This window comes from Prinia subflava, chromosome 11 (genome assembly GCF_021018805.1).
Source record: "Prinia subflava isolate CZ2003 ecotype Zambia chromosome 11, Cam_Psub_1.2, whole genome shotgun sequence".
In the NCBI taxonomy this organism is placed as follows: Eukaryota; Metazoa; Chordata; class Aves; order Passeriformes; family Cisticolidae; genus Prinia; species Prinia subflava.
Window position 1 is genome coordinate 1,028,338 of NC_086257.1, and position 24,733 is coordinate 1,053,070.

Here is a 24,733-nt window from a genome sequence, read left to right on the forward strand (position 1 = left end):
GAATGCACTCAGAGTCACAACCGGCCAGATCTTTCATCCGCACTCTCGCTTTGCGGATGAGCTCAGCCATGAGCTCCTGTGGCTGTGTCATTCTTTTGGGCCGCTGGTGGCTGAGAAAGACCCACTCTATAATCAGCAGAGGATCTCTACCGCCTTGGCCCTTGTTACCTTGTCTAGGTGTTTTTGCAGACTGGTCCCACTGAAAAATGATGCCATACAGATGCGGCAGCTTTCCTAGGATGATGAAACGGAAAGGCAGGTCTGGGTCACATCTGTGTGCCTGTCTGGAAGACATTGCATTTTGAACCTTTTCAAGTACTGTTTTTGCCTCTGGAGTAAGTACCCTAGGAGAACTCAGCTCCTCTCCCCATTTCAAAAGATTGAAAAGAGGGGCTAGGTCCTCAGTAGTCAGACCTAGCCAGGGCCTTACCCAATTCAAAGCACCACAGAGTTGGTGGGCATCAGCAAGGGTCTGGACTTTTGTCCTGATCTCCAATTTCTGCGGCACAATGGTCCGCTTACCTATTTCCAAGCCCAGGTACTTCCAGGGTGGCATCTTCTGAATCTTGTTTGCCTGCAGCTCAAAACCTGCAGCAACTAACGAATCTGTTACAAGGCCAAGTGTGTGGGTCAGTGCATCATCTGTCAGGCACACACAAGTATATCATCCATATAGTGATGGATGATAACTTCCTCCGTGGCTGCTCTCACAGGGGACAACAAGGAAGCGACAAACTGCTGACACAGGACTGGAGAGACTTTCAGACCTTGTGGAAGCACACGCCAGTGATATCGTTTCCTTGGGGCCGCTCGGTTGATGGAAGGAACCGAAAAGGCAAAACGTGGAGCATCGTCAGGGTGTAGGGGAATTTGGAAGAAACAATCTTTTATGTCAATGACTGCCAGATTCCAATCTCGAGGGAGCATGGTTGGGGAGGGCATTCCTGGTTGGAGAGACCCCATATCTTCGATAACATTATTAATTTGGCGGAGGTCATGAAGGAGCCGCCATCATGTCTTGTCAGCTTTCCGAATGACAAAGACAGGTGAATTCCAAGGAGAATTAGTCTTCTCGATGTGACCCTTTTTCAATTGCTCTTCTACAAGCTCTTGAAGCGCCTGTAATTTCTCCTTTGACAGCGGCCACTGTTCCACCCAGACTGGGTTATCAGTTTTCCAATTCAGTTTTTGGATGTGGCGCTTCTCAGCGGCCGCTGCCCAAAAATTTTGTGGAGGTTCAGGAATGCTAATTGTGACTCCCCACTGGGCCATGAGGTCTCTACCAAGCAGTGGCTCCTCATAATCTAAAACAAAAGGACGTACAGATGCCAATTGTCCATTTGGTCCCCTTACTTTCACCATGCTCTTAGATTGCCGTGCCAATTGAAGGCCTCCCACACCTTGGACGTGACCTGCCACGTCCTCCAGTGGCCAGTGCGTCGGCCAATCTTTGATTGGGACGAGAGTTAAGTCTGATCCTGTGTCAAAAAGGAGAATTTTATCAAAGGATTCCCCACCCAATATGAATGTACACTTCACCCTGGGTTTCTGTGTTGTTACTTTGTGTACTGTGTTAACTGTGACTGTGTTTTTCTGGAGGCCAAAGCACCCGAATGGGATGGCCTGTGCAATTATCTGCCCTTTTGGCAAGAATGTGGGTGGGTGAATGCAACACAGCCAGAGGATGAGGCACTTGGGACAGTTAACAAGTCACCCAGGAAGAACTTCAACCTCTTGCGGAGTGTGTTTGCAATCCCCAATGATGTTGTACTTACTGCACTCTACCAATGGCCAGTCGCTGACAATGCAAGGATCTACGGTAACAAAATGCCAGTCGTGGTCACTTAGAATCAGAGGCTCTGTGATCTGCAACCTGTAAGGTTCATAGAGAGAATTAGTTGTTAAAATTGGTTTTGCAAGTTCAAATTCAGGAGAGAGAAGTCTACAGTCCGGTGTGTTTTCACAAATTGGTTGACCCCCTTTTGACTACCCTACCCAGTCCACCCGATTAGAGTCCTCGCGCTGGGTGGACCCGCGCTCCCTTTTTAGTTTTTTGGCTGTTGCTGAAAAGGTGGAGGAGTCCCAGGTGTTCGAGGCGTTGTCATCTGTCCTTGGTGTTTGTGAGGACAGGAGGCAGCCCAGTGTCCTTCTTCTCTGCAGAAGTAGCACTGCTGTTGCTGCTTGCCACGGAAGGACGAGCGGCGTTGGAAAGGCTTGTGCTGCATCTGGCCTGCAGGGAACGCTTGAGCCACATGTGGAGGTCGCGGGAGAGAAGATGCCAGAGCTGTTCGAGGCTGAGTCCCACGGCTGAGGAAAGGGACTTTGATCTGACACACTTGGAGCATGGAATGAAGTGTGTGGGGTGGATCTGGAGGAAGACTTAAAATTGCTGAACGACACAAATCATTTGCATTAATAAATGCGATTTCTTCTAAAATCTGATCCCTTGCACTCTCATTCCTGAGCTGCACTTCAATAGCATGAGTCAATTTCTCCACAAAATCTACAGAAGGCTCAGCTGGACTCTGTTTGATCATGGTATAAGGTGGCATGGGAGCGTGGGTTTGGAGGCTAAAAAACGCTTTGCAAGCCTGATCTCTAATTGCTGTGAGGGCTGCAGAGGGAATCAGTGAGGTTTGTGTGGAAGGAGAAATCCACTGGCCTTCACCACAAAGGAGCTCAAGGGACATTGCATTCCCTTGTCCATCCACTGCGGTATCTGGCGTTTGTAAAAGGCATGGAAGTGTTTCCCGCACCAGCTGCTTCCATGCCGCTTCCCAGAGTTTAAACTCTGTGACATTCATGAAGCATGAAAACAGCTGCTTTAAATCAGCAGGAACAACTGCAGCATTAGAAAGATCGGCTGTAAGGAGACCACGGAAGTACGGGCTTTCCCTTCCTTATTCTCTGTGGGCTTTACAGAGGTCCTTAATCAACTCTTGGGAAAAAGGTTGCCAATTCGGACTGTCACTGGTGTCCCCCCGGGAGCGCTTGAATGTCACCGGAGCAGCAGTGAAGCAAACCTGCTGACATCCTGGTTCTGACCGTGGGAACCGGAAGCGTCACCGTGGGAACCAAGCAAACAACCTGACTGACTTCCGGGGTGGGGACATGCTGGGGACTCCGCCTGTGGCTCCGCCTGGCAGGCGGGTCTGTGGGCGGGCTCGGGGGCAGGGCAGGTGGGTGGGGTAGAGGACAGGAGGGAGTGGGGTGAAGGGGAAGGGTGGGGAGAACAAAGAGGATTGTGGGGACAAGGAGCGGCGGATGGTGAACCGACCACACGGTCCCCGCCATCTTGGACGCCACAGCCACCACCACGACGCTTCTGTGACGCAGCAACTTTAAAATAAACTTTTGGCTTAGAACTGGGAAAAATCGGGGTGGGGGAAGGGCTTCTAGTCGCCGGGCCAGGGCTCCTAGAAGCATCCTGCGCAGTCCGGCCGAGACTACGCAGGCGGGGGGAACAAGAATTTTGAAAAAAGCCAGGGCTGGTAGACCTTTGTCTGCCACTTTCCTTAAAATTCCTTTTTTGCGGGGAGAGGGTTTGGGGCTGCGGGAAGGGCAAACCGGGGCAAGCTGTCCTCGCAATGGCTCTTTTTCAAATTCTCTGAACTCCGCCGCGGCGGCTTTGAGCTGCAGAATTAAAGCCGCAAATTTTTGTGGGTCTCTGCTTTTTGCATCTGCCAGATCTGCCAATTTCTGCTCCGCAGCACTCCAAAACTGCGGGCTGCGAGCGTGTGCTCACGAGATTTCTGGGAAGATCACACAGAGCCATTGTGAAAATCGCTTTACACAACTTTTAGAAAACCTAGCTTTCTTAAATTCTAAAAATTCAACTAGAACCTTAAAAATCCCATCCTGTACCGACGAGGAAGAGGCACCCATCTCCTTCCCCGTTTAGATCTTAAATCGGCACTTTCCCCAAACCGAGATCGAGAAGATAAATGTTTAAAAGAAAAAAACCCGCTGCGTCTTTAAAAGACCGGCACTTCACACTCGCTAAATCTGCAAACCCGACCGGCGCACAGCGCGAAAAGAAAAAGCGGCTGCCACAGACACGCTCCTTCCGAGCGACCGCCGACCACCACGCGAGTGGCTGCACACACACGCGCACAAAACAAAAATCACGAAAACAAACGGAAAGAAAGAAAAGCGCCAGGAAAAACCGAAAACCAGCGAATGAGCAAAAGCGCTCCGATCCCGGCGGTCGCGCGACCAGCCTCTCCGTGGACTCGCGCCGACGGCGGCTTCCCAAAACTGAAACCCGCTCTGCAGAAACAGCAGGGGCGGCGGATGCAAAAACCGATCTCGGGGTACCTCTGCTTTTGGGGGAGACGCCTTCCCTCGAGTGCGAAGAGGGTGGCACTACCTCCCCGTCGCTCCGGGAGCTCTTCCTCGAGTCCACGAAGCTGCTTCGACCGAAGCTGCTTGCAAGGCTCACGGACTGCGATTTCAGACCACGCGCCTGGCACGGGGTCTGCCAGTCCTTTTACCGTGGGCTTTTGAGAGCTCTGTCGATCTCTTCTCAGCCCCACGGCTTGGGCGCCACAATTTATATCACGGTGCTGTTTCAAGACCTCAGCGTCTCCACGCACGGCCAGCCCGGGCACCGCGACACGGGACGAGGATCAGTTCGTGCGCCAAGCGACGATACTGATTCCTGTGGGTTCTTGTTATGAGAGATCTTTGGCAGTGGTGTTAAAGTGACGAAGCAGAGGCAGGATGGAAGGCAGCGAGGTAGCAGCGTTTATTGTGCGGCAAGCGCGATATCACCCGCCTGCACCTGCTCTCGCAACTGCCCCGAGGGCGGTTCTGAGTACACTTTTATACAGATGGTGTCAGGGAGGGGTAAAGGCAATACAACCAATAGAGGGAGTTATAGGGACCATTAGACAGGTGCAATATTCAACTTTTGCCAACCAGGGGACAAGGAGAAATACAAAACTCGCGGGCTTTCTGACGGACAGAAAACTGACAGTTACGTCACTTGCCTCAGGGGTACACATGGATGAGGAGGGAACAAAGGAACATATAACAAACTTAATAAACTAAATTTCACACACCGCCACATTACACTACACAGGAATTTTAGGCAAAAGTTTCTTTTAGCTCTTTCCTCTTTCTTTCCTTGTGATTTTTTTTTTGTTTGTTTAGTTTAGTTTAGTTTTGTTTTGGGTTTTTTTGGGGGGTTTTTTGGTTGGGTTTTTTTGGGGGTTTTTTTTGTTTGTTTGTTTTTTGGGGTTTTTTTTTGTTTTTTTGGTCATACATTCATAAGTGTTTCATTGGACATAGGGAGTGTAGGTGCAGAACTGGAAAAAGTTTTACGGTATTGTCACAGGCATTTTGATTCCCACTAGTTTTATGATTGCTGAATTGCCTCATAAGATTGTTAATGTTTTAGAAAAAACAAGATATGATTTACATAAAATCAGTATCTGTGTAATGAGGGTGTAATTAAAGGATTCATGAAAATTATTATTTTGCCAAATGCGATTTCTCATGCAGAAGTTGCAAGCTGGAATGGAAAAGGATTTCTGCTGGGTCCCTGGTGAGTACTGTCAGAAGAATTCATATGGGTGTGGGCCCAAGGTGGTTTGGCTGAGTTCACATGCAGCAGACCCAGAAGAGAGGCTCTGTTTGTAATGTCCAGCTGCCAGTTCTATTTTTCCCATGTTCCCCAGAGAGGTGCAGTGGGGATATCCTCACTAGTGAGTCCAGTTTGTGAGGCAGTTCCTTCAAGTCTTTCTGATCTTTGTGCAGTTCCCAAAGATGATGCTGGCACGTTTCTTATGTAGCTGGAGTCCTCAGCAGCTGCTCATGGTTGGTAAAAGGCCAGCAGAGTTTGTACCCTGTCTGCTGGGTGTAACCAGCCTTTGGAAAATTCTCCACTTGTGGTGTGGATGTGAAAAGTGTCCTGGCTGCCTGTGGTGTGAGCTGCAGCCCGTCCATACCACCTCTCTAAACCCCTGCACTGCTGCTCTGAAAAATGGGAAAGGTTGGTTGGTGAGAAAAATAAGGCTGCACACCCTCATCATCTAATGAAGGGTTTGTTTGTCATGCTTGAATACAGCAATGGGTGCTTTGTTCGTGTACTTTAGAAATTGTTCAAGGTCTGGAGGGCTGGCTGATCCCCCACAGTTGGTTGTAGAGGACCAGCTTGTTGTCAATGTGATATCTGAGCTGCAGAGATACAAAGTGCTGTGAGAAAAGAGGGAAACAGGACAGGGAACTGGGGTGAGCACAGGAACTGTGACAGGAGCTATTCACAATGCAGTGGTTTGTTTAAGCTGTACAATTTATAGACCCTGGGTAATTTCTGGGCACCCACCATCTGATTTGTCATCATGTGTCTAGTTAGCCATTGACCTCTAGAAGTTTGGGATATCCAACTTTTAGTCAAAGAGTATCCTGCTCCTGCCATGAGATATGGTTCAGTCACACACTGTGCCCTTTGTTTGAGGGGCTACAGGTCATGCAGGATTCCTTCCTTGGGTGGAAGTTCTGTTGCCATGCCTCTTAGCTGTAGTAGGATGCATTTCACACCCCCTCCTAAGATCCTCCCTGCTGGCCAGTAGCTTTTGATTCAGTTTTTTCTGTTTCCACAAGCACAAATATTAACATGGCTTTAAAACATGAATTCTGGGCTGGTAGTTCAACCTTGATTCAGTGAGATTCATACTGTTGCTTTCTCCTTGCATTTTCCAAATCATATAATACTGTCTTCATTTTTCTCTAGTCGTCTTTTTTTCTTGTGTGTATTCGCTGCTGTAGGCTCCTCGACATTAATTTTGGGAAGTTTCCAGACTAACTCATGCCTCTGTATATAAATCAAATAACTCAGTGTGTGTGGGTTGGCTTCTTGCACACCAAGTGGGAACCCATTTTGGGACAACACCTTCTTGCACCAAAAGTTTGCACAGTAACTTAACTCATTTTAGGCTTAAGTACGTGGAGCAGTAAGTATTTATCCCTCAAAGCTGCTGAAGAGTCTGAGTTGCTTCAGAGGGCTCTACATGCCAATTCCCAGAGAAACTCTGCTCTGTGTGGGATGGGGCAGTGATAGCCCTCCCGCCCTCCCTCCTGGTCACTGTACTGTGTTGAGTTCTCACAAGCACAGTGGGACCTGCTTGGTGTGGTTTAGAAAAATAATTGTTTATGGGAAGTGCCGTGTAGTTACACGTCTTGTGCTTTGTGGCTTGGCCTACAAACCTGGAGATAACATCAGTGCAAACTGACAGTACTGCTTTGTGCTCAGGGGGGATTCAAGTAGGTCTTGTTTACTGGTCTTTATTGAGAGCTTGATTTGCAGGGTTGAGCTAAGGACGGTGATGTCTCAGCTCTGTGGAGATGTTTTACCCTGTACATCTGCAGGGTGTTTGTTGGTCAGACCTTCTGAACCTTTCACACATTGAACCATGAATAGGAATATGGGATCACCTGTGTCATCAACTCAGCTTCTGCATAGTAGAACTACAGATGACATTACACTCTTAACTCAAACCCACCAAAATCTCCCCAAACAAACAAACAACCTCCACCAAAATCAGCTTACAGCACAGAGGAAAAAATGTACTTAAGATAATGAAGGCAACTCTGTCTCCCTTTTTTGGCTTTAACTACAATGGACATCTGCTGATCTGATTCAAACTGAGTGTACAAAACATTGAAAATATTTGTAGCAACTAAGAATGCTTTTGATTAATTATTGATCATAAGACTTAATAGAATAAATGGCATATTCAAATTATTACTTCCTTTTTTTTCCTTTCTAGTAGCAGAGTGTTTGTGGATTTGGCATTCGTTTAATTGTAAGATTCATCTCATTGTGTAATGGGAATGTGGTGCTGTAGTATTTGAAGGTAAAAAATAGTGTGATTATTTAGGTATTTCTACACAGAAAGTTGGTGCAGCTTTTAAACCAAATACAAATTGTTGATTTTCTCATTTGGTCAATTACATTATGTTGTTTTTTGCTTTTTTTTAGATCACATTGAGGTCATCTCGTGGAATCTTGTGAAAAAACAAGAGTAATAGGAAGAAAATGTTTAATAAAAGTATCTTCGTTACACAGTCAAACTGAAACAGGAAGGGTTCATTGGAGTAAGTATTACAAGGCTGGGGTTTTTGGGGGTTGTTTTCTACTGTCTTTTGCTTGGAAAGTCAGAATGCTTATAGACTCTTATTGTATTTAATTTCGTTATAGTTGTATTAAAAATATAAGTGGGCGACTGTACTCATTTCAGTTGGTCAGCTGCTAATGGATTAATGGATTCTTACTGAACCATCTTCCCACTTGGAAATAGTTGTAGCTTGTGAAATTGAGATGGGTTTCAGGTTTTTCTCTTGGCTGCTGTGTATGCTGGCTATGGTTTTGAGCAGGGAATTGTCTGGCATAGATGTGATTACATATAAGCCCCTATTTGCTGGAAGAAGTTAAAGCACTGCTTGTATTTTCCAGGGAATTTGAAAATAAGCCTTTTCTTTTTTTTTTGTTTTTGTTTTTGGTTTTGGTTTTTGGTTTTTTGTTTGTTTGTTTTGTTTTGTTTTTTTGGTCTGTAACTCTCCAGTCATGGCTCTTCTGAGTGACTTTAATATTTTTGTTGTCACTATTATTTGTTCTATATTGTAATTCCATCACTCATCAAACTTGCTTAGGTTTTCAGTTTATGAATGTCAGATACCTCTTTCCTTCACTCTTTGTAGTTCACTTCCAGCTTTTTGAATTCCGGGCTGACATGTGTGTCTCATTTCTGATAAAACAGGCCTTTGCCTAAGGCAAGGCCTGTGGATTGCACTTTTTGCTACCAGATAAATAGACATTTATATCCTGATACAGTGCAATTCTTAATTTCTGTATATTTCATGTGCTTGAGATATGAGAAATCATTTTTTCTGCCACTTTGCATCAGATTGTCAGATGTTTAAACATATTCTCCTTAGAAACTGGGAAAATACTGCCTATGTCTGATGCATTTTACTCATGCTGCATGATTGTGTGACTAATTCTGCAGGAGTCACTGGAAATACTCCTGAATGCCTGGTTGGGACTGAAAAAGATCTCGCCATTAGAACTGAAAGGGGTGAGAAGTCAGTTTAGAAGAAGTATATTTTGGCATATTGCTTTATTACCAAGAGGAAATGACTCCTCTTAGCTTCTTCTTTAAAAACGGATGTGTAGAGACTGTAATGATCTGGGTAGAAAAATGCCAGTAGAACCTAATCAGACAAGAAAAGCTTTTCATACTTGGTGTTTTTGACAAAGTGTTTTTAACTGGCAGAATAACATGTTTAGATTGATTGATTTCCTGCCTTAAAAAAATACTATAAAATTTTCAATTCAATGTGGATTTAAAGAAGTTGGTGTGTTAGTTCCCTTTCTCTAAGTAGTTGAAAGAAATGCTACAAGTTTTAGTCAGCACATTTAAATTTGCATCAGTTCCCAATCTAGGCCAAACGTCAAGTGACTGGTAAATACTCATGTGCAACATTCTTGTGACAACTGATTCTGTATTCTGACTCCTGAAGTTTTTGGGAGCTGTGTTATGTGGAGTTATTTGTCTTTTACTGCCTTATTAGATTACACAGTAGAAATACAGGCAGCTGTTCTCAGTGGCCCAGTATAAACAAACCAACTAACCTATTTGCTGCCTGCACACTTAGTTTGACAAGTGAATTCTTGACTTTGGTAATCAAGTTTCTTAAACAGATAAACAATAAGGTTGCAACTGAGCTCCCCAAACAAATAAAATTAAGAATGTCAGAATGTCCACTGGAGACAGCTTTAGTAATTTTTAAATCATCGTATTTAGGCTTATGCCAAACATAAAACTTATTCAGGTGTTCAGTAGTCAGTGAACTTGTGTTTCTTCCTGCCCTCCCTCTTTTTTAAGAGACTCAGGTAATTCCATTGTTACAAATTAAAATTTATTCAGGTTTTTTTTCTTTTGTGGGAAATGTTTTGCAACCCATTTGTTTTTAGTTGAACATTTGCGTGTACTTGTGTGTGTTTGGATCATCACAAGGTATTTTGTAATTGGATTTTTTAAATTAAAGTACTAAGAGCATTAAAGTCTGAGCAGCATCTGTATTCACACATAAAAGCCAGGTGGAGTTCTTGTGAAGTCTAAGAAGAAGATGCTGAATCTCACTGCTGGGGAAGAGTAACCCCAGGAGCAGTCAGGTCCTGCTGAAGGCTCTAAGGGTTGCTGCGTTTCTGGGACACTGGAGCCTCCATCCATGGAGACTTGCAAAATTATGTGTGCAGACTCCTAAGCAACATGTTTTAACTTCAGTGTTGGAGCTGAGCTTGGGACCAGCTGACACCCTGAGGTCCCTTTCAGGCTACATAGTCCATAATTCCTACATAATCTTAAATATTTTTGGTCCTTGTGATGAATACCCAGGGCTACTTTTGGCTTTATTACCCTCAGCTTCATGACAAGAGGGATTTTTAGGATTGTGTTTTTCTACCAAATGGCATTGTATTTCAACTTCTCTTTATCAATAAGTTTCATGTAAAAGGTGCATAAAATGCATCTAACTTTTTGCATTACAGTGGAATTGTTGTATTTCCTTCAGTGCTCGGTCAGTCGTTGACCAGTCCTGTCCATGTAACAAATGGCTGTGAGCAGCCACCTCTGAGTCTGTATGATGGGGGCATTGAAGCTGCTGTTGGAAGAAAAATAACTACAAAAGTCTAGACCAGTTTATGTAAGAAACAGACCCCATCAGGAAGAATGCCTGGCCTGATGAAGCATGGAAAATTTAGTTTTTTCCATTAAAGGGCATCTTTCTACTTTGTAGCATCCATGGCATCTCTGTATGAGACTTAAGCACAGCCTGCTCATGTGTTTTGGTGTGCGTGCCCTCCTTGTAGGTGAAAATTTCACTCCTCATTGATATTCAACTGGTTTTAATTATTTCACTGGTTCACCTCCCTCTGAAGATGCACACAATCTCCCTGCTGGAGAATAATCCCCTTTCCTAGGGGTTTTGATCAGAACAGCAGAAATAGTTAAAAGGTGGATCTTTTAGTCCCTGTGTGAAGAGGTATCTACTTACAGGAAAACCTCAGTTTCTAACTTTTTTTTATAGTAGAATGTTATCTAGATGTAGCATCTTAATAGTCAGCTTAATAGTCAGCTGCTGGTGAGATTTGATGGTCTAGGTCCATTTGTACAATTCCAAAGGAGAGGAAATATTAACTATTTATATGTTTAAATGTCTTATAAGTGAAATTTTTCCTTTGTGTTTACAGTGGAATAAAAAAATACTTTGAGTGGTAGAACAGGCAAGGAAATCCCCAAGAACAGAACTAATCCTGGTTTATTATTTCCTAGTTTTGTTATCAGACTGTTAAGAAGTCAGGTGCAATTCTGTTAAGCAATGGGAGGACAGGGCCCCTACAGTTTACTTAGTACAATAAATCAATAAAAGCACAGATTATTTATGCATCTTTTCAGATTCTTGACAGAGACATTGCATAACAGTTCTAATAATAGCTTGGGCTGTTAGAAAGCCAGGCCTTTAGGCTCTAGTTTTGCCTACATTTTTTTAAATGATCCTAAGAGCTGTCGAGTGGCCAGGCAGCCCTGAGGCTGCGAGGAATTGTCACTGTGCCACTCCTCTTGCTTCTCTCTGCACCCTCTCTGTGCTGGCACAAGCACTGGTGCAGCTCTATGGAAACACCTGACTCGCCTGGGTTCAAATGACATCTTGATTCTGGTTCAGCTCCTCCTCCTTCCCCATTCAGTCTGACTGTCCAGCCCTCCTCCTTCGCTTGTGCCTCCTCCATTCACCTGTTTTGTTAAGCTTGGTTTTGTTTGTTTGTTTAAAATATCCAAGTACAAGTGCTATCATTGGAATGTTTAATCTATTCCTGAAACTCAACATACCCTAACATTTGATGCTGGCCTCCTGATGCTGTTATGTTTTGTTTGTTTGTTTTTACAGGATCTTTCCATAACTGCCCCTGAATGCCTTCAAATAAAGATCTGCTCTTGTATTACTTCCTTACTAAAATTATCTCAAGTTTTATTTCCAGGTTAGGGGAAAGGCAGCACTCCCTCTAGTTCATGAAGTATCAACAGTGCTGTGCAGGGTCCTAAAAAGGGACTCACCTGGCTTGTGAAATCACCAGATCTTTTCCCAAATCTTCAATCTCACCTTTCTGTCCTGGAGCAGGCTATACAAATGCATTGCCTGTCATGTCAGAGCCCACTGCCTGCTGCTATTGAAAAATTTCCAAAATATCTGAGAGCTGTTTGGAAATGCTTCTAAAGGTGATTCTGCCAGATGTTTCCTCACAGCCCAGTTGATACAGAATACTGAATAACTAGCCTGGGCTTTTTATCCTTTGAGCTTTTCTCCTTTTTCTCTCCCTGACTCTGTTGGTCCAGGTGTCAAATGAAGTGTTGCTCATATGACAGTGCTTTTCTAATCTGCTGTTTTCCTCCATTCCTTTATATTCCTTCTTTCTCAACCGTGCAGAACTGCATTCCAGCCATCTGAAAGGGAGTGTTTTCTCGCAGTGTTCCCAGCTTCAGTCTGATCCAGTGACTGGATGCTTCTAAAGACAATTTCACACTGCAATACTGAAATGTGAAAGTTTTTCTTCTCCCTGCAAATCACTTTACTTGCCCAATTCAAAAGGATGGTCTGAAACTCTGTATTTATATTTTAATGTATCTGTGCAGTGATTTCAAGGTAGAGGATGGCTGTGAATTAGCTGTGAGAAGATGGTACGTTACTGTCATGTGTTCCAGAATTACATGCTGCCTGTGAATTGTTGGAAATCTATCAGAAGCCTGGGACTTGAGTTTTATTCACTTGTTCAGTTCATCATGGATATTCTTCAGAGGGAGCAGCAGCTCTGTATATTTGCCTGAGTATTACGTAATGGGGATTAAGATTTTCCTTCTGTCCTCTCTGTTGAAGCCAAGCCTATAAGTTCTTCTGAGTCTGGAATGCCACCTTAGTAGTGTTGTTCTCTATGTGTAGACCTGTTTTTGAGGAAAAAAAATCTGAAGATAATCTCATTTGCAGCTAGTTTTTAAACTATACTTTCATTGAATTGTAGAATAATTTTCATAAAAAGGGATGACTAGAGGTAATATAACCTAACCATCTGTTGAAATGAAGTTACTTAAAATTAAATTAAATTTTAATTTTTAACCAGTTAACCTGTCTGCATTTTTTTCATCTCTCTGAGTCATGTGTAAGTTAATTGCAAATTCAGGTGCTCAGCATTTCTTGAAAACTGGGCCACTTTTATTTAGAGGCATTAATATCTGAGTAGAAACTGCGTTCATTCTGGGTTTAGAATCCTGACTTCAGTTTTTAAAACTTGGTGCATAATGCTATGGGTACACCAGAGAAATAAAGCTACAGGAGATGAACAGGCAAAGTAATCCAGAATCTGGGATTTAAAAAATCTAATGAAATTATCTTTGTTTGTGGAAAATAAGCTGTATTTCATGAAGAGAATGAGAGAATCTAAACTTGATGGCTGAGAGACCACTCTTGGTACCAGTGTCAGCACTCTGAGGGAAGGAGGCCTTTGAAAAAGGCCTTTCATGTTTTCTATACATAGATATTTTTAGAAAACTAAATGGTGATATTTTTATTCTGATTTCTGGAGGAACCCTGACTAAATGGACATTTAATTTTCCATTCCATAGGGCCAGCTCATGTGGCACTTGAACTAAACTGTTGGGAAATATTTATAGTACCACATGATCTTTAAAAATAACTTTCCAGTCTACTTTGTGGATGTCTTCAATTCTTAAAATCTTTGCTATTGTAGATAGATACCCATGACATTCATGGAGTGGAAAGGTCTCTGCTTGTTGATTTAGGCATTTGTATTTATCATCAAGTTGATTGTATTTTATTTTTAGATTTGGAAGCAGTTTGGATGGAAATTTACCTGTCCAGCTGTAGAAGGACAGAACCTTAAGTGGGTTCATTCTTTAGGGCTAAATGAGAAATTCCCGTGGCAGGGTTTTCCATGGTCTGCAGTGGCACACAGACCACTTTTGAGTTACCCCTGCATGGGGTTCTGGTTTTAAAAGGGTCATTATTGGTCCTGTGTGATCGGGGAGAGGAGAACAGAAATCACAGTTCTTAGAGCTCATGCACTGTCAGAAAAGGAGGTGCTTGCCCCGTCACATTAAACCTTTAACCCAATCCTCGCTGCATTTCGCTCTCTACAGCTCCCTGAAGGGTGGCTGTGCTCACCTGGGGTTGGTCTCTTTCTCCAGGCGACAGCTGACAGAATGAGAGGACACAGTCTCAAGCTGTGCCAAGGGAAATTTAGGTTGGATGTCAAGAAAAAGTTTTTTACTGAAAAACTGATAGAGTACTGGAATTGTCTGACTGGGGAGATGGTGGAGTCACCATCCCTGGATATGTTTAAAAAAAGACTGGATGTGGCACTCAGTGCCATGGTTTAGTTGAGGTGCTAGGGCTGGGTTGGACTTGATGATCTTAAAGGTCTCTTCCAGCCTGGTGGTTCTGTGGTTCCTCGTTAACCCGGTGTCACCCTGTGCCTGTTCTGTAGGGTGTTCCCACTGCACCCTCCTCCACACGCGGCCTGCTCCGCGCAAGGCGAGGCTGCTCCCGGGCCCATGGAAAACAGATGTTTGTTCCCGGTGTTTTCCATTGTGTGCCTGCGGCGGGATGGGAGGGGAAAAGCTGAACAACGCTGCTCTGGCTGAGGGCTGCCCTCAGAGACAGCTGCCCTCGGGGTGGGGGGGATGGAACCGGGAGCGCTGAGGGGAGGGGGACGGGAGCGATGAGAAGCTGGAACAAGGCTGACGAGGGGATGGAACTGAACTGATGAGGTGGAACAAGGCTCAGGAGGGGATGGAACAGAGGTGATGAGGGGAGTGGAGTGGGAGCAATGACATGGGATGGGAACAGTGAAATGGAATGGGACTGATGAGGTGGTGAAACAGCAGTGATGAGGAGAGGGAATGGGACTGATGAGGAGATATGAGAGGAGGGAACAGGGGTGATGAGGGGATGGGACTGGACTGATGAGGGAAGAGGTTGAAGCTGGTGCCCAAAGTGCCACTGCCACAGCCTGTGTCAGTCCCAAGCAGCTCTCGGACACTGCCTTGGGCTGCAGAACAGCTCCCAAGAATTTGGTACAGACTGAGGAACAGAAGAGGATGTATTTCTTCAGAGCTGTGAACTGGCCCTGATCTAATGCATATATTTGTCTTTAATGTCTTCAGAAGAAATCAGACCTTTCCATTTTTTAAAAAATTCTTTTTTCTAAAGACCTTCTAAGTTTCATAGGACATAAGTCTTTCTGCATATTCAGATTCCTTTTCCATCTTTTTATTAGGTCCTTTTCTCTTTTTTCTTCTTAAATATTTCATCTATAGCTTCCTCATCTTTTTATAGTACTAGAAGTTTATGTGGTTACAAAAATGATTACAATGATAGTACTGTGTAAGTGCTTAGTGTTTCTCCGACTTAGACTACGTGATGTGCTGCTGCTGTTCCCGAGAAAATGACTGTGGTCAGATTGTCATCTCGTCTGTTCTGAACAGTGAGATACTGTTTAAACACTCTTCTTGTGTGTCTGGATGGGGTGGCCCTTTTCACTACTGTAAGACTTTTGGGGTTTTTTGGCCCCTTTATGCCACATGACAGAGCAAGCAGTAGATAAAGAGCTATATTGATCACAGTGATGATTGTCTTGGATGTGATGCTCAACAGTTGTAACAACTTATTACATAAAGCAAAAATCTGGATAAGCAGAGTGCCCTTAGTTTTTGCATATCCAAAACAAGTTAGCTTCTGTCCTTCGTGTAAGTGTTCATGGGTTTAGTGAAAAAAGAAGAATAAATCCAGCTTTATATTTAACTTGAAGAGCTGTAGATATTTATGTGCCCTTAAAATGTGCCTGTGTTTAGAAGAGATGGTGTGAAAGAAACTTACCTCTTAAGCAAAACTACTTTTTAACATATAAGTGATCCTCCCCTCCAACTTTCTGCCATCTGTTTGGGATGATAGCATACTGATTTCATCCTGAGAGAACTGACCATGTTTCAGGAGTGGGTGACATCATTTCAGATGTAAGATAGCTCTTCTAAAGACTTTTTCAAAGACTTGGTGCTCAGGAGAACAAATGCTATGAGAGATAACAGGACATCAAAATTCTCCTCTGACACTGCATTATGTGTGCATTTATAATTATCACCTTCTTTGCAGTTACTTTTACTTGTGTTTTATTAGTATTCTTCTGGATTATATTTCAAGATAAAACATTGAATGTTGCATTGGATTTTATGTTGGTGTTCTTTTAACAACAGAAACACAGATCTCAGAGGATGAGTGACAGGGGATTTGTGGTGAGTTCAGAAGTAAAGGATTTAATGACACAATGTGAGTTTTCATAATTGCTGCATTCAAAAAGTTGGTTTCAGAAGAACTTATCTGACACAGATAAATGTTGAGTGATGATGACAGTTCAAGTGGATTTGGTACTTTTTAATGTCTAAGTCTTTTGCTGATACAATAAATTACTTTCAAAGAGAGTTTATTGTATTGTTACTCCATGTCTCATTTTTTGCAGTGCTCCAGACAGGCTCTCTGTGAGCATGTTCTTGGGCAGCTCTTAATTTCAGGAAAACCTTACAAACTCCCTCCTGTGCTTATCCTTTGTATCTCCTTGATTGGCGCTGTTTGATGTCAGATAATTTGCACATCCTGGATTTAATTGTACATATGGAAATTAACTACCCAGCACAGGTAAAATTGGTTTCACCAGCTCTGGCTGCAGTGGTGGGAAACCTTTGCAGTTGGGTGGTCCTGGACTCTCAGCAGTGTCCTGAAGGACCCACGATGGATTTGAGCTTGGCACAAGATAGTCTTGCCTGCCCTCAGGAAAATGGGTGGGTGATTTAGAAAGAGAACACAGCCCCAGTGTGCAGCCACAACTTCTGAAATCCTTCCTACTGATCCTTTAGTCTAAAGAATAAGTCTGGAACTCCTGGGGGTGTTCTGAATGCGTGGGTTTTGTTAACTGGTACTGTGCAGTGTTCCAGTGGTTCTGCTGGTGGCCAACACTTGCTGGAAGTGTTGCCTGCTCCTTTTTTTTTTTCTTATTTTATTTTATTTTATTTTATTTTATTTTATTTTATTTTATTTTATTTTATTTTATTTTATTTTATTTTATTTTATTTTATTTTATTTTATTTTATTTTATTTTATTTTATTTTATTTTATTTTATTTTATTTTATTTTATTTTTTTTTCCTTTTTTTTTTTCCTTTTTTTTTTCCTTTTTTTTTTTTTTCCAAACTAGTTTTGTACCTGCTCTGCATAACCCAGGACATATGATTTTAGTTCTGTTTTGCTTAGGGGGAAAACATGAGTGAGCTGCAATTCACGCAAAAATATGTGCAGCTTACTTTTGACTCTGTCTGTCCTTTAACTGTTTTAGAAATCAACAAAGAAGCAGCCTGCTTCTGGTAGCCCTTTTTTTTCTTAGTTTGTTTTTTCCTTTTGTTTCTTTCCAAGTGGTCTTGTTGGTTAAATGATGAGATGTACTTTTGTTGGAGAGGTGAGGGGAAAGCTATAAGGTCTCCTGGCTTCTGGAATGAGGCTGTTAGCACCAGAGCAAATTCTTTTGTCTAGAGATGGCAAGTCCTTTAAAACCACAACAGCAAGACCCAATTGAGAAATCCTGTTTGAGGGCTTCTTCGTTGTTTACATTATATAAAGAAATACCAAGATGAGGCATAAATTTCCTTCTTCTGCAGATGTTCTACTCATCTGTGTTCCATTTCTTTCCATTAGTATAAGCAGCTCTGGCAGAACTGCTAGTATATTAAAATACAAATTGAATAGGTGGGCAAGTGTGTGGGCACACACACACACATATATATGAATCTGAAATTTGCAGGTTAAAGCTTAGAGAAGATTTTCACTTTACAGGGGAAGGTTTGAATGCTGTCTGTCAGTGCTACACGTGCCTTGGAAAAGCATTTTGTATTGGGCTTTGCTCCTGTGAAATTCAAAGTCATTGATTAGATACTTGAGGAGCCAAGGTTAAGTGCTGGTTTAATTACTTCCTTCTTTTGTAAGTGAGGTTGTTGTTACTGTGACAGTGGGCAGGAGTTGCTATGAGGTTAACAGCCTGAAATAGCTTTTTATTATTATTTGAATTGTTGTTTTTTTCCTGTGGCTGGAAGTTGTTTAAAATGTCTCTGGTGCTGTTGCTCCCAATCCAGATGGCTTTTTGCCTTTGTTTCAGTTCCTAGATGTGATATTGTTAGTTAGTCACCAGTGCCACCACACATGTCCCAGTTGGGGCCGTGACTCATCCCCAGAGCTGCTGTGGGTTGACGATCTTGTGTTTCTCAGGATAAAACCCGGTTCTCTCCTGGCCCCTGTGATGTCAGCTCTTGGGGCAGAAACAGGGTGCTGCCTGCAAAACACACTGACCTGCTTCCTTGAGGAAGGAAATATTAAGTAAGTGCCTGAAAGCAAGAATAGCTCTTCAGCATGCTCAGATTGGTGAGATGGCTTCTCTTCCCTTTTTAACTGAAAATGCAAATGGAATTTTAAAAGATTCTGGTGTTTGTGCTGGAAATCTGTAATTATAAACACGTATCTTACAAGAACTTTAACACTCTGTGTTGTGGTGGTGTTTGGACTCCAGGATATGGAGCAGCATTTTTAAGTCTTGTTTCTTTGAACATTTTAAACTCTTGTTGATGCACTGAAGTGGTTTCAACAACTGCAACTGCAAAAAACATCTGAAAAAGGGTGAAAATAGAAAAGATATGCTGAATTAAAGCAGGAATAAACAATATACAAAATAACTACATAAAACAGATTTCCTTGCTGCTGTACCTGTCCAAGTAACAGTTTGTAATGGAAATACCTCTTTGTTTTACCCTCATCACCACAGAAAATAACTGCACGTGTGCGCATACAAATACGCAAAATGTATAGTACTATTATTTTTTGCTGACTGCTAATGTCAGTCAGAACAGAATTTTCTGTACACAGAAACGCAGCCAGCGTTTTCTGAGTACAAGTAACTGGATGGAGGAAGCAAATAGTGTCCCATTAAAATAGAAGCTTGTGGAAAATATGCTGGTTGGTCACACCAATTACACATTTTGTCTGGGTTTTTTGGGGGTAGATGCTGTATTATTCCAATCATGTAGTCTGTGCTGGGTGTAATGATGGAATAATGTTTCATTTCTTTCCTTCAGACAGCTTAGAGCTCACACACCATGCTAAACTTTGCACATCCAATGACGAATGGATGAATTTGTAAACTGTGGTAATTCGTGTAAAATACCTTAATATCTGATTTGTTATTTTTACCACACCACCACCTCCAGTTGTTTTTGCTTTAATTCAAACTGCTCAGTGTAGTGGATTTTTTGGAGAAAAATGTGGACATAATGGTGTCCACATTTATTGTCCATATTATCTGATAGAGATGATGGTAGGAGCTCCCTAATTATAGCTTCTATTGAGAAAAAATATTTTCCTTATGTACTTATGCTTTCTGAAATTTAAAGTTGTTTTAGTTGGCATTAATGAAAACTCTGCTATATTTTTATCTAGTACAAACAAAATATGAAGTGATCCATGCATTAGTGTGGTTACAAGATGTGTTGGCAGCTTGTGCTGGTCCTCACAGCTTTGCTAAGGCCAGATGGAAAGATGTTGGAATGATTTGGGTCTTGTTATTCAGTGTCTTTATGTGGCAGTTAGAGGTGGGTTGGAGTGTGCTGTTGGCAGGTTGATTTTTGTGCTGCTGGCATCATCTATTATCCACTGTGGGGAAGGGAAGGAATAATTGAAATACTGGCAAGCTGCAAGTGGAGTTGAACCTTCTGACATTTTCTGTTACACAGGGTGAGTTCTTACAACTCATGCTATCCAGCAAGATTTCAAAAGATGTAGGGGTAACTTGTCTATTAAAGTGCTTTATAATAGTGTTTTCCAATGCTCCCCATCCCTTTGGCAGCAGAAGAGCATTGTCTGGATGAGGAGGAAAGTAAATGATTCTGTGAGCCATGGCTGAAGGGAAAACAGCTTTAGAGAGTGGTAATCAAAACAGAAGACTTAGAAGGTCAGAAAAGCTGATGGTAGCATTAAGAGTAAATAAAAATGTGCTGAAATATAGAGGAGAGGCACTCAGGAAGGCAGAGTGAGCTGGAGGAGATCATGGGCAGGGCTTCCTCCTACCCTGCAGTGGATGAAGTTCCCACAGTGGGTGGAGTTCAGTGATCGTTCTCTAAGGGTGAAAACAAATTAATTGTCTTTAGAGGAAAATGGCATTTCTGGTAGAGTTGAAGAAATTTTTCCTGCTATTAATACAGACTTTAAAGTTGAATGTCATTGGCCACATTCATGAACAACTAACAGGAAATTTGCAAAAAGTAAAATAGTGAAACTGGTCATGACTTTTCATATGAAATATTGCCATTCTTCATCCAAGAAGTTTGTTTTGGTTGTGTTTTACACAGGTAAGGTTTTAGAGAGAACTTGAAATGAATTTCTAACTTCGTTTCAGCTAACCTCTAATCAGTTTTTTTTTCTTATTACTTAGTTTTAATGATATAAACATCTCAACAATAGTGCTTGGCCAGGCAAATATTTTTATTATATTAAATAACATTAAGGAGTAAAACTATGCTTATGTGTTTGCAATACTGGCATTTGAGACCTCAGAGTTGTAAGCTGAGCTGTACAAAGCAGGCTTATGTAAACCTTCCAAAGACTTTAAAATGTGTGTCTAATTATAGAAGGTTAAGTATACTGAATTTTGGGGTTTTTTTTCCCCTAAGGCCATGTGGTTATGATATTATTGAGATTCCATAATGCCTCCTGCCGTGACAGACAGCCTTGACATCTGGGCAGTGGATTCACAGATTGGTGCTGATGGCTCAATATCTGTGGACTTCCTGTTGCCCACTGGAATCTACATCAATCTGGATGTCCCTCGAGATGCCACCATATCTCAGATTAAACAGGTAACACCAAACGGGCAATTACTGGTGTTGGGAATGAGGGCTGGTTCTGATTTTGACATGCCCTCTGGCAAATCAAGTCTTGAATTTTAGCAGGCATAGAGATGAGGTACTGAAGGCACATGCCCCGCAGATTGATTGATAAAGAAGTGTTTGTGGGGGGGTTAACACAGAATTTGGGCATATGGCAAGGTTTGGGAAGTGCCTTCTTGCTGATAGTTACAGTTCAGCAGAGATTATTCTACTAGTTCTATGTTAATACTGTATTGCTGCTCTGAACTTTATTTTAACACATTAGAAATCCATTGTTTGCTGATCTAACATTTCTCTGAGTAGATTTTTAGTGCAGAAGTCACAGATTGGGCTCCTGCTTCTGTTGACTGGCACCAAAGATAATTACTTTAAAAACTGTGTCTGCTACTTCTCAAAGGTTTTGTACAAATTGGAGCATCAGTTAAAATGTGAGGGAATGCCCAAACAAAAAGGGGAGAACATAAGGAAGTGACCACAGATACTAAAAAACAATCTACTGACCTTTGATCAGATAATGGCCATGGGAGGACATTGGGAAAAGTTACTGAGGAATTAGGCAGTGAATTAGTTACAACACAGACTAGCCTACTCCTAATATAATAAGTGATTTCAAGTGATAAAGAATTTAAAAACAAATATGTAAGTGACAGCAATAAGGGATTTGAACTGAGCTGTCTGGTTTTCTTGCTGCTTGTGACACATGGAAACTTGACAGGCCATAAACATGTACTCTTGATATTTAGCTGTTTTCCAAAGGAATGCTGATGCTAACTACAGAGGTCTGTCCTTGAAATCGCTCAAGATAGAGACTAAAAGTGAGACAAAGTAAACACATAATGATATATAATTATAAAAATTAACCAAGTTAGTAAACATGTTTCTTTTCTATTTTTTGGGAACATAAATGGAAGTGAATGTTGCCTTCGATGCCTTAAGATATGTCTCTGTTTTCTGGGGGTTTTTTTGTTGTTGGTTCTTTTGGTTGGTTTTCTTTTCATTTATTTCTTTGTTTTCATTGCAGCTGTTATGGAAGCAGGCACATTCCTACCCACTCTTTCATCTCCTCATGGAGATTGACTCTTACATGTTCTCCTGTGTGAATCAGACTGCTGTGCATGAAGAATTAGAGGATGAAACACGGAGACTTTGTGATGTTAGACCCTTTCTTCCTGTCCTTAAATTAGTGACAAGGAACTGTGATCCAGGAGAAAAGTTGGATTCCAAAATAGGTGTCCTTATAGGCAAAGGTAATTCCATTTAATTTTTTAAAAAGTGAAGTTAAACTTTGTTGTGTATGAGGGTCTTAATTGGGCAGGTAGGAGTGGATAAAAAAAAATATTAAAAGTTCAGTATTTCTCTTTGTCAAACAAATACTGATGGAGTTGGAAAGAATTTAAATACTCCAGATGAAACACATGAAAGTTTTTTAAAGCTACTTTCTGCATTGCATTTCAGCATTGTGTTACTACATCAATCAGGAACAAATTTTATTTTGTAGATTAAGGGAAAATATATATTATTGTTAACACTAAATGAAGAACAGCATAATCCTTGAGCAGTGTTATAAATAACCTACCAGCAAACTGGATACTCAGAAGGAACTAGAAATTGTTATGATTTTATTATACGTTGTGTCTGACTTGGTTAACAATGATTCTTGTTTTTGCTGTCAATTGTGACACTGATTTTCATCAAACAATGAAAAGCTATTTTTAAAAGTTTAACAGTGACTTATTCTTGATGTTATTTCAGAATTTTCAGCTTTTAAATCTACTCTGCTTGGTTATACAATCAAGATTGACAGGGTCATATGAGGTCATACCTCTTGTTTTAAAACAATGAGCCATTGTTAGGTCTCTTATAAAGACTGCAGGTTTTGTTTAGATTTCAGCAGTATACTGTCTGCCTATTTGTTAGAGCTGACAACGGGAGCAGTTGGTCAGTTTAACCATTCAGACAGATCCTGACAGATTCAGAGAGATTCACATTCTGTGGCTGAATATTTGGTTTATCAGAGCTGTGTGAGACCCTGCCTTATGCAGCCCCTATTCAGTACCTTAGCAGGGAAAAAAAAGTGTTCCTGTCTGAGCTTCTAAACTTAGTGCTTTGTTCTCTGAAGGTGCTGGGTGCTTTGTGTGATTTGGACAATGTCCTTCAAAGTTCACGAGTAAAGATAAAAGACACTTGCAGGCCCTACACATCCTGAAGTACCAAAAAGTCGCAGCTTTCCATTGTATCATAGGAGCATGGGATGGTTTGGGTTGAAAGGGACCTTTTAAAGGTCATCTCATTCCAGCTCCCTGCCGTGGGCAAGGACATGTTCAACTGGATCAGGTTGCTCAGAACCCTGACCAGACTGATCCAGTCTGACCTTGACCATGTCCAGGATGGGGCATCCACCACCTCTCTGGGCAACTGGTGCCAGTGCCTCACCACCCTCCTCCTTTACTTGTAATCTAAACCTACCCTCTTTTAATTTAAAAGCTCCCCAGAGCTTGCTTTTCTCCGGGGTCTCTCAGCCTGTCTCCATTGCAGAGGTGCTCCAGTCCTCTGAGCCTCTTTGTGGTCTCCTCTGGAGTCTCTCTAGAAGGTCTCTGTCCCCCTTATGCTGGGTGCAGCACTGCAGGTGGGGTCTCACCAGAGCAGAAGAGAGGGACAGAACCCCCTCCCCTGCCCAGCTGCCCTCACTGCTTGTGATGCAGCCCAGGACACATTTGGCTTTCTGAGCTCTGAGTCATGTCCAGCTCATCCACCAGCACCTCCAAATCCTTCTGGGCAGGGCTGCTCCCCATCTGCTCATCCCCCAGCCTGTGTTGATACAGGTGCAGGACCTTGCATTTGCTCTAGTTGAACCTCAGTGGGATTCCCATGTGCCCACTTCTTGAGCTTGTGCAGGTTCCTCTGGCTGGCACCTCATCCTTTGGGTGTGTCACCATGCCACTCAGCTTGGTGTCATCTGCAGCTGTGCTGGGGGTGCTCTCAATCCCTCTGTCCATGCCATCAATGAAGCTGTTTGATAACTCTGGTCCCAGTCACCCTGAGGGACACCACTTGTCACTCATGTCCATTGCAACTCTGAGATGTTGACTGTGACCCTCTGGATGTGACCATCCAACCAATTTCACACTTGCTGGACAGTCCACCATCAAATACATCTCTTTCCAGTTTAGAGACAAGGACATTATGGGGCCCATGTCCAAGGCCTTACAGAAATTCACATAGGTGGCATCCACAGCCATCCCCTTGTCCACTGAAGTCACTCAGTCACAGAAGGACGCCAGGTTGGTCAGGAAGGACTTGCCCTGTGTACTCTTTCTTCACATGCTTTGGAAAAGGAATTTTACTGCTCTTGGATTGGTAGAAATTTCAGTCATGTCATTTTGACTTGAGTAGAAGATTTTCTTTTTTGACTTTCAAATAAAATTTAAAAGGATGGGGTCATTTTTTCCGGGTGATTAAAAAACCCCATAGCTTGCAAGCATTTCTGCTCTGTGATCTTTATGATGAATTTACTGGGCTTTTTAAAATTTACTCTTGTGAGGAGAGACTGAAAACTTTCCAAACTACACTGAACTCAGGGTAAGGTTGGATTTTCCACTTCATAGTACCTAAGAGATACATTGGTTCATGGTGTTTAAAATAAACACTCATGCCAGGTTGCATGGGAATTGTGCAAGTAACTGATGT

General features: G+C 42.3%; 1 protein-coding gene across 3 annotated transcripts in view; it reads left to right on the top strand.

Annotated features, from left to right (window-relative positions):
• Positions 1–24,733, top strand: part of PIK3CB (phosphatidylinositol-4,5-bisphosphate 3-kinase catalytic subunit beta) — a 96,174-nt gene that overhangs the window by 38,463 nt on the left and 32,978 nt on the right. For all 3 annotated transcript variants that reach the window (XM_063407810.1, XM_063407813.1, XM_063407811.1), the window contains 3 exons: positions 7,985–8,100; positions 20,831–21,016; positions 22,068–22,293. In XM_063407810.1, the coding sequence (XP_063263880.1) occupies positions 20,864–21,016; positions 22,068–22,293 (379 nt within the window). In that variant the 5' untranslated portion in view covers positions 7,985–8,100; positions 20,831–20,863. The remainder of the gene's footprint in view (positions 1–7,984; positions 8,101–20,830; positions 21,017–22,067; positions 22,294–24,733) is intronic.